At 33.9% G+C, this 10,449-nt stretch overlaps 2 protein-coding genes across 2 annotated transcripts in view; both read right to left on the reverse strand.

The window, feature by feature from the left end:
- LOC21389243 (14-3-3-like protein C) overlaps positions 1 to 266 on the reverse strand; it is a 3,963-nt gene extending 3,697 nt beyond the window's left edge. The window contains exon 1 of the mRNA XM_024169875.1: positions 66 to 266. Within this exon, the coding sequence (XP_024025643.1) occupies positions 66 to 138 (73 nt within the window). The 5' untranslated portion in view covers positions 139 to 266. The remainder of the gene's footprint in view (positions 1 to 65) is intronic.
- A 4,560-nt stretch (positions 267 to 4,826) lies between these two features.
- Positions 4,827 to 9,963, reverse strand: LOC21389244. The gene is made up of 11 exons (XM_024169871.1): positions 9,538 to 9,963; positions 8,904 to 9,051; positions 8,590 to 8,657; positions 7,944 to 8,014; positions 7,549 to 7,815; positions 6,834 to 6,997; positions 6,661 to 6,716; positions 6,505 to 6,557; positions 5,603 to 5,771; positions 5,408 to 5,505; positions 4,827 to 5,326 (listed from the first exon to the last, which is right to left on the reverse strand). Exons 1-11 carry the CDS (start codon positions 9,719 to 9,721, stop codon positions 5,222 to 5,224), a joined length of 1,383 nt encoding a protein of 460 aa, XP_024025639.1. The 5' UTR covers positions 9,722 to 9,963; the 3' UTR covers positions 4,827 to 5,221.
- Between the last annotated feature and the right edge of the window lie 486 nt (positions 9,964 to 10,449).

Genomic DNA, 10,449 nt, shown 5'->3' on the forward strand with positions numbered 1-10,449 from the left:
AGAGAAAAGGGGGGGGGGGGGGGAGAGAGAGAGAGAGAGAGAGACGGTAAAGATGAGAGAGAAACCATCGTAGCGCTCGGCTTGCTCGGCAAGCTTGGCGACATAGACGAAGTTCTCTCTTTCTTTGGTTGAAGCCATGGCCGATCTCTTCTTCTTCCTCTGGTATCAACCTGCAGTGACTCTTTCTTCTCTGTTTCTAACACGCACACTCTGCCTCTAGTTTCTCTCTCTTTAAAGAAGAAAGGGGGGACCGATTGGGAAGAGCCGAAGGGGGCCGGGAAAAGGAAAACCGAGTGCGCGGTGGACAACCTAATACCGGACCATCCCTCGTTCTTGTTTCCACGCTCTCCACAGGAGCGTGAATGCACTCGTCGGCTGCATTTCGATAATCATGGCCTTCGATACGGAGTGTCATCATGATTCGCGACGAGCGCGTGGGATTAGATCCTGATGTAATGATGGGGTGTAGGGTCAGGATTGCAAGGTGGAATTTCAAAAAGTTTTTTTTTAATTTTTTAATATTCTTTCTGATTTTTTTGAGTTTTTTTTTTGTTTATGTTATTTCTTTGAGTAATATGCATTAATAGTCGCTCGGATTTATTTATGAATTTAGAATTAAAATTTAAAATTATTTTTAATTTATATATATTTTTTATAAAAAAAATATTAATAAATTTTAAGAACATAAATGTTAATATTAATTATATATTTATTATTAAAAAATATAATATGATATATGATATATTATTTTTGTTTTAATATAAAATATTATTTAAAATATTAAATTTATTTTTTTATAATTATTAAATTTTAAAAGTTGTAAAAATAAATTTTTATGGTTAAAATAATTAGAAAATATAAAAGTTGTAATGATTATATGAAAAATTAAACATTTTAACCAATAACAATTTTCATATGTTATATTTAGTGAAAAATTAGTAATATAGTGTAGCATATGAAAAATTTGACACAACAAATAGTATTGCATTGGAGAGTATTTTTTGTACTCAAATGTTATATTTACAATTCTCACATCAATTATAACATTGTATTATAGATGCTCTAACATTAATGGTATATTTAACATCAACAAGTATAATAAGATATATATTATTTAAATTTGTACTCTAATACATAATCCTATTTGAAATGTTAAATTTAATTTTTCTCATAATCATTTTTTTAAGGTAAATATGGCAATTTCATTAAAAGACCACCAAATGGCTAGAATACATAATTGCACCAAAGTCATAGAAACGGGTGTCGCTCACGAGACTAGACATTAGAAACACACCCTTAATCCAATAACGGGAAGGACACCTTCCAAAAGTGGCTTTATAACATTTGGCTTCGGAAAATCGACTCAAAGTGAGCCAGATCCTAGTCATGTAATGAACCTCACATATACACACATACCTCAGACTGGCAGTGGTGAGGAAGCCAATTGTTGGCTGAGAAAACACCACGGACTGAGAGAGGTGGGGAAACCACCCTCTAGCTTGAAGAATACACTGAGGGATAGGGAAACCATCGTCATTATTACAGCAAAATAAAGAACAAAATACAAAAAACTATATACAAATCCACAATCTACACATGAGAGATCTGGTTGGTGATGGTGTGAACACCACGAGTAAGTAACTCCCCCAAGTCTGTCCATGAGTTTCCATAGTCCACGGCAGGCAAACACCCTCTGAAAATCGTGTAAAACCACCTTGAAACTCATACCTTCACATGCCAAATCTGATGAAGCGCCACCTCTTCTGGTTACACGGAGCTCATCACCTTGTACATCGTCTCGCTGTGAGATCAGGGATAAGCTTTTTATGGCTAGAGGTCCGGCGCGTCGGCCAAAGGAAAAATGTTGGCAGAGAAACTTAGAGAGAAGGAGGAGAAAAAGTTTTAGGGAGAGGGAGAGTTGAGCTTTTTCATTAAGTTCTAAAAGTTGTAAAAATAAATTTTTAATTTTCTAATTTAAAAATGTAAATGTTGCAATGATCAAAGGAAAAATGTACATAGCAAATAATAGTAATCAAATACTAAATTTGTCAATATACTTGAAGAGAAATTATCACAAAGTATAGTATATGACAAATTTGACACAACAAATAATATTGTATTATAGTTTTTTTGTACTCAAATACTAAATTTTGTGATTAGCATATTAATTATAACATTACACTGAAAATGCCCAAAAAATGATACTTTGGTGCATGCAAATTAATTTTACATAAACAATCTCCAAACTCTCAAAATGTTTACAACTAAAGTTTTTTCTGCTAAATTCTTTAGGTTTTTAAGAAAATTATCTACGATAGGAGGATATTTTGAAAAAAAAAATTTCTTAATTTAACGAAAAATCAAGATAAACAATCCTCAAAATAATAAAAAGAAAAGGGCTACAAATCTCAAAAACTAAGCCACAGATAAATCATATGATTAAAGAGAGAGATAGGAGCCAACATGCAAGGGGATGGAGGTAGGTGGTGGTTTCACGATGGGGAGGGCCCACTGCGTCGGGTGCTTGTGACCCGGTTACGCTCGGGTGGGTTGCATTTATGATGGGGGTGCTCAAGGTAGGATTGGAAGACTCACAATGGGGCCTCATGACAAGGTCGATAAGTTTCAAAAGAAGTTTAACAAGAGTGCCAGAAAGAAGAAGTAAAGCCTCCTCTTCTTGGAATGGAACCACAAGTGCCACGTACTAAAAGTTTGAGACCATCATGCAAATTAATCTTTTTAAAAAATATATATATATATTTTTGTGTTATTATAAAATTTATGGTAGATTATCCTTCTAATAGCCTATTTTAAACAAATACTTTTACTTTTGATAAATTAAAATTATTTTAATTTTCAAAATTAACTTTTATATGATTAAAAATTAAGGAGTTTTTTCTGCTAGGACAAGAAGAAATAAAATATTTACTGATAATACTCTATTTCAGTTGTTAGATCTGTATCAAAAACTATATGTTCTATATATTTTTGTAATTTGATGTGATTTTAATAAGATCTAATTGTAAAAAACTGACTACACTGATAAAAAGGTCATATCAAACTGGAGAAAGTCCCTAAAATTTAATAAGTTAAACATGTTGATAGAGAGATGATTTATTAATCAACAATTTTGATCCCATTTATAAATAATAAAAACCAATCAATTGACTTTTTTTTGTGTGGATGAAACTAATTTTTAATAGCAAATGGAGTGAAGCTACTGAAAATATGATTTTGAAAACATTATTTTTGCCATAAAAAACATTATTTTTGCACATGTCACTCTCTCCTTTTATTTTTTTTTTAATTTTCTTTTAAGAAAAAAAAAGTTGTATTGGTTATTACGGTGAGAATACTAATAGGACACGTTGTCAAACTATGACCGGCACTGGGGTGGGCTTGTCCTGTTCTGATTTAAGCAACTGAAAATGCACACTTGTGTGCATAAATACTCTGCCCTTATCTATTTATTTTACACAACTCAACTAAAAATTATATATTGATTTGATTAGTTTCCACATCCACCATGCATTAGTTTAATTTTTAAGACATTTTTTAGACGAAAACACGAGTAAAACACATTTTTTTAGTAAGCTTTTCTTACATTGTAACTGTAATCAAAAGTTACAATAAAAGGTTATTGTAATGCGTATGAACATAATGATTGGGTCAACTGGTTAACCGGCAAAGGAATATTATATTGTATGTAGAAGAAGAGATGGTTCATTCATGTATACTGATAATAAATAGGGACAGCTATGGCTTGTTGACAAATATTATTACCCTTCATCTTGCTCCAAAGATTAATACATCAAAACTCTAATGCCTTGAAAGTGTCAATTTAGAATTAGTGACTTGCCTATAAAGAGATTGACAATAAATAGATTCCAAAAATTTCAAAGCTAATTTACATGTCTTTTCCTTGCATTTTCTTGGCTAGTTTTTCCTTTTTTAATTTTTTTCTTTTTTGAGATGAAGCCATCACGATTCTCAACCTCTCAATACCTTGAGTGATGGGAAAAATAATATAATAAGAACAATAAACCAAGACTTCTGAGCCTTGACTCTTGAGGGCACAACAAACTCTGTGCTTCTTTTTTAAGTAAGAATTCTTTTGTCGAAGAAATTAATTTTTGTACTAGTTTTCTGGCCATTTCCATTCATTTCAACAATTAATAATAGCCAAAAACTCAGAAGATCGAGGAAGGAAAAAACAAAAAAATAAGGAAAACCTCTTGATATAGGAAGTGCTTTTGTCTATTAATATGGTCGATAAATTTTTCTTTTTGCCCTATTAACTCTTGAATTTATTTATTTATCAGTTTTGAGCTCTAGATTTTAAGGTCGTTTTCTAAATTTTACAAAAATAAGCACTTATTTAACATTAGCTTGATCTTGTAAAAACAGTTCCATCAAGAAATCCTCAATATTAATAGCTTTAGAAACTGACAATCCATATTTAACGTCTGTAAAATTATAAATTATCACGTCATGAACATGGAAGTAAAATTTTCACGAAACTCATCACCGGTGGCGGCGGCGGCATAGCGACAAGAATATGACCTACCAAGACTCTCTCTTCCATCAACCAGGGATCGATTCCCTTTATCTGCCATGAGGGTGCAATTATACCTCTCAGTGGGCTTGCCAAATATGACTGGAACCTTCTTTGACTTAGACTCCCAGGATGTTGGCAGACGAAAGTCATGAGGATACCATTGATTTCTTTTTTAATTAATAATAATAATAAAAGAAAGGTTTAAAGGACCAGGTCGTCGTAGTAGTTCAAGGAATGACTCTCAACCATTTGCATTTAACGATGTTCCCAAAGAAGATTTAAAATCTATTAGCTTGACATTATTTCCTTTTCTAAATGAAAGTCTGCCAAAACGTTTCCTTCACATTTGACAAGGTTGAAGCCTTACAGTCCCACCTTTAGCTTGACACAACTAAGACCAATTCAATTAATCTTGGATACATACATATATGAATTTACATTTTATTTTCATCTGAATAGGCTTTCTAGTAGTAATTGATAATCAGGAGGCGTATGATAACAGGTAGATACAGAGCAAGTATGAAGCCTAAATTGCATTGAAATTTTGCAAGATTTCCCTTCACTTTGATTTGCAGTGAAGCAAAGGCTGGAGAATTTGGCTTTTGTCGCGAACTGCATATCTTTTCATGCTTCAGCTATTTTCCACTTATGAGTATATCATACCTACAAGCTGGCTATAACAATTTGAGACGATTCTTGCTGCTTTAGGCTGTCTGCAAGATGAGCAACAACTCCGACGCCGGCATTGTGAATCCATTCGTTTTTCACCTGGATTAAGAAATGTCAACCGAAATTAGAATCGAAAAGCAGCGAACATCTCAGACGGCAAATATTGAATGGGATCATTACATGAATGTTGTTATGGGCAAAGAAGGGCCACATCGCTGAATGGAAGCTCACATCGACCTTTTTCCAGCCTAACTGCTGCAAGCCGCGTATCATTTCCTCTGTTCACAAACCAGATATAAAACTACTCAAATCACACCATAGCGATCAGATAACATTTATGATATTCCTGTTATCAATTGATGCATCCACTTTTACCTTCCATAATTTCCCGATACTCTACCGTGTGTTGTGTGCTAGGCTCATTTTGTGCCGCCTCCTTTGCTTTAGCTGCTTCTGGAGGGAAATGTGGACCATCAGAGGGAATTGGGGGGCAATAATCAACATCTACAACGTGCTTATAACCATCCAAAGACCGGCGAGGTGGCTATTACAATGACAGTGCTTATATGTTAAACTCGTGTATATTAAAAAAAGGATAATTTATTGTTTGAATAACTTAACTACTATACTATCTGGCAAAACAAATTTTAATAAAATTTTGTAGGACTGGTACACTGTTCGCTACAATAGCTTAGTTGCACAAAAGGGAAAAAGAAGTTGAATGAAATATCTTACATCAACTGAAGAAAAAAACATCATTTACAAAAGTTAGAATCTTAATAATAAAATCGCACCTATAAAATAACAAAGCAGCTGGAAAATAAGTTGAAATGCACGCACTTTAAATCTTTATAAATAAACCTAGCAACCAGCCTTTCGTTACAATCAAATCTAAAAGCTAGCTAGGTAAGAGCCATACCGACCCTCTGAGGCAGTATTGTCTACTATCCCACCTTCCCAATTCTGGTAAACTTCCTATCTAATCAGTCTTCCCAAAGAATGAAACTCCCTCATCTACATAGCTAAATTTATATTTATTCTCTCTTATTTAATAACACATTCCCTTTCCTATCTAAAAACGAGCATATTATAACTTATCACAAGATTTATTCAGTAGTCTTAGTATATTTCTTGTCAAACTCATTCAAGGGTAAACCATAAAATACTGTACACTAACAACTGACTCTTTTGATTTACTTTTCCATCAAGTCAATAGTTATGGATCCATTAATGAAAACGGGACCATGATAATCAAGCATTTACGTTTAGGAAATTACCTTTACAAGCTCTGTTTCCCTCCTAATCGATGATGTCCGCCAACCAACCATGTCTAGATGATGTTAAGAAACTGATACAATCAAAAAGGATAAATGAATGAAATGAATGGTACGTTAGTCATCTCAGTACGCTTAGAATATCTTGAGAGAGGATACGATCATAAGATACATTAGCATAAAGTATGCGAGATCTAAAAGCACCCAAGGCAGATCTGCAAAATAGAGCATATGAGGCCATAGACTAGTTAGGGAAAAGAATGAAAGAAAATAAAAATAAAAATTAGGGAACAAGAAGGTTCCAGTAACTACAGACTATCTGCTTTGCTTACATAAACTTCCCATCTTCACAGTCAGAGGCCATTCTTGAAAGAAGTGGAGGTTTGTCAGGTTTACCATCAGTAAGGAACAGCTGACTACCAGTACGACGAGCAAAAATAGGAGCAATCGGCGCAGCAAGTTTTTCCAAGAGGGGCACTCCCAGCAGAAATGGAAGCTGAACGACACCCAAGGATCAATAAAAGAAAATTAAGTGGGAAAACAATAATAACCACAGTACATTTTCAAGGAAATTCAAGAATCGAGAATCAACAAGAGTTACTAGAATCACAAGATGATCAAAGTCCAAGGAAAAGAAGGCTAAGCATAAAGGCTCGCTGACATTAATTATTTTGAGAGGGATAGAAAAATAACATTTCAGTCAATGTGAATGAGAGTATCTTAACACTATTCTTGAACCTGCAGCTTCCTAACCATGTAAAGTTGACTTGCCTACATTGTGCTTGTGTGCACATTCACGTTTGTGTACTTTATATTGAGCTACTCATAATTTTGACAACTACAATGAAAAGGCAGAAAAGAGTTCTGGAGATGAAATGGTATCTTCTCTGTAAGAAAGTTCCTGATTTTAATTTGTGTAAGCTACTAAGCTCATGCAAAGGATGAAGAAGGTAACCAATCCAGATAGCAACCTAGGTCTGTTATAAATAAATTAGCATGTGCAAATTGACAAAATAAAGTTGATAAGTTATACCCTTCCGGACAGACCTGCTTTCTCCCTCTAACCCCAAGATGTGGAGTTGCCAAGGTAATAAAATTGATTGGCTCCAGCCCAGCAATCAAACCTCGTTTTGAGGAATAAGCTGTTTGTAGCTTTGGCATTGTAGGATTTGCAACATCATTACTTTTGGAACTATTCAGAGTATTTGGAGAGTAAAGAACTGCAACTGCATATCTAGCGAACAAGCCGCCAAGAGAATGGGCCAAAAATGAGATCCTTTTGAGGCTCTCTGTGTTTTGCACAACCTGCATGACCTACTTATGATGGAAGGCCAAATGAAATGCAACCAAATCAAGTCATTGTCCAAAATTGAGCCCTAAATGGACATGAAACTGGAAGTCAAAACTTCTACACATGTTTTGCAAAGATTATAAATTCTCACTTCATCCGCTAACCGCTTTCCAGCTCCCTCAATGCCACCAAATGTTTTAGTGTACGTGTTAGATGAACTTGCTGCAAAATATCAATGCCACCAAATGTTTTAGTGTACGTGTTAGATGAACTTGCTGCAAAATATCAAAACCTACATAAACTTCCTGCCCTGAAGATAATAGACAAATGGAAAGAAAAATATATAAATAAAAGTGACACAATAATTCTTCCCACCTAAGATGATGACATGTCTTGAGTTGAAAAATAAGATGCTAGCTTGTTTAAGGCCAACTCTAACTTTTTTTTTCCTATAGTATTATTATATCCTTCAACAGCCATTTATTTTTCTGGGAAGCTCATTTCTTTCCTCTTATGCATGCTGTTTTATGTAACGAGAAATATGTACCATTGGCATGAGTCTTATGTTCCTGGAGAAGGCAGTGCGTTGTAACTCTTGATAGAGTTAATGAGTAAACACTAAGTCAAGTACTATGTTTATCTCATTGTTATTCAGTTTTGTTATTCAATTACCACATTTAAATCAAATGTTATTCTTCTTACATTTAAGTCACAAATATTAAAAAAAAAAAAAAAACTAAAGTTGTCAATCTGTGTTATGAAATCAAATAAACAGAAAATAAAGGAGCTGGACATACCATAAATTAAGAAGTTTCTTCCAAGACGCCTTTTTAACTCTGCTTCAACATATGTCCAGTCACTTGGGCTGCAAAACTTAAAATCACATTTATAAGATTCGAAAGCCAGAAGAAATGTAACAGTGAAACGCCGCCACAAAAGAATTGTCATTAGATCTAACCATATATTCATCCACTATATAGTCAATCCTGAAAAATCAAGACAAGACTTGCAACAACAAATATACAGAGTGAAGGAAAAAAACAAAAAAAACAAAACAAACCACAGGAATTCAGCACATAACAAATTTCCCAGTACTTAGATCAGTGTGTACCTGGCCAATATGCCATGAACGAGGACAAGAAGATGATCAGGCCCATCTTTTCCGTCTGCAATGCCTCTAGATGAGCCGTAATTTCCTTCGGTGGTCATGGACATAGCTTGAGCTTTAAGGCCTTGATTTCTCCAACTATTGATTACGCCTGCACCAAAATTTTATCTTACACTCTCAAGCCAAAATGAAAAATTGGAGTATGTTCACTTGGTAAGACATCTTTCACGATAATTGTCACTAAATTATGCACAAAATAAATCGGAATTCACTCAACAAAACGTTCAAGGTGTTAAAAAAAATCACATTGGAAGACAGAATGCCATAATTATAACATATAAAAGAATTTTACTGTTACCACTCAGATTAGAGGCTACAAATACTTTTTGATTGCACTATTTCTAGTAAAGAATAGTCGTATAATATGAATAATTTGCTTTTCTGATCAATCAGCAATTGAATTTAACATATTTCCTCTACTAAATCCAGCAAAAGAGCTTCTAGTATTTAAGACTCACGCAAAACCTTTCATTTCATCCCCAAACCTTGCTCCAATTCAAAATTCCAATCCCTAATTCGAATTCTCTCCCAAAATTTTAGCTATTCTAAGAAAACAAGACGGAACAGAAGGAATTACCACAGGAGAAGCCCAAAGACGAGGAAGAACAGCAAGAGGAAGACGATGAACAAGAAGACGAAGCCGAAGAAGAAGAAGAATTAGAAAAAGAGGACGAAGTCACACCGCCATAACCATTTCTTCGATTGGCGGTGAATCGGGGAGAGTATCCACAGCGCGCGTGAATCAGAGGAGCCGAGGCCATTGGAGTGTAAATATTGTCGTATATATAGCAGTACAAACCAATAGAAGAAGAAGACGCAGCTAGAAAGATCTGAAATTTCTCGTTTGGATCAAAGTAGAGTCAGCATCGACGCCATAATTTTTGTTATCCTTCTCTATCCTTTACGCAAGCCCATGCCTCTCTCTCTCTCTCTCTCTCTGAACCTTCCCAACTTCCTTTCGCAGAATTCAGAAACAACCAACAAACACTTGTACGAAAGAAATCTTCCCTTTTTTTCCGCTTTGGATATTAATAATGTCAGAATTATCTTTTTTTTTTTTTTTTTTTTTTTTTTTCCTATTTGGAGAAACTCAAAAAAGCCGGAAAAAAACCTTTTGCTGAATAGTGGAACCTTCTCGTTGCAGATTCAAATTAAGATTTAAGATTCATTTGATACGAGAATTTAAATTAAAATTATTTAATTATAATTTTAAAATTATAATTATGATTTATAATTTTAGATTTAAATTATAATTTTAAAATTAAGAGTTTAAATCATTTTAAATTAAGAAGTTGTTAGTTTTAAAATTATGAGTGATTCTAGTTTAAAATATCATATTATATTTTAAATTATGATTCAAAATCATTCAAATTAAATATTGATTCTGATCATGATTCAAAATCACTGTAAACAAACACTGATTCTGAACTAAGATCCATAATCATAATTCTGAATCCATCTACCAAACATAATCTTAGTTGCGGAAAGA

The sequence above is a fragment of the Morus notabilis genome, unplaced genomic scaffold, assembly GCF_000414095.1.
Source record: "Morus notabilis unplaced genomic scaffold, ASM41409v2 Scaffold1629, whole genome shotgun sequence".
In the NCBI taxonomy this organism is placed as follows: Eukaryota; Viridiplantae; Streptophyta; class Magnoliopsida; order Rosales; family Moraceae; genus Morus; species Morus notabilis.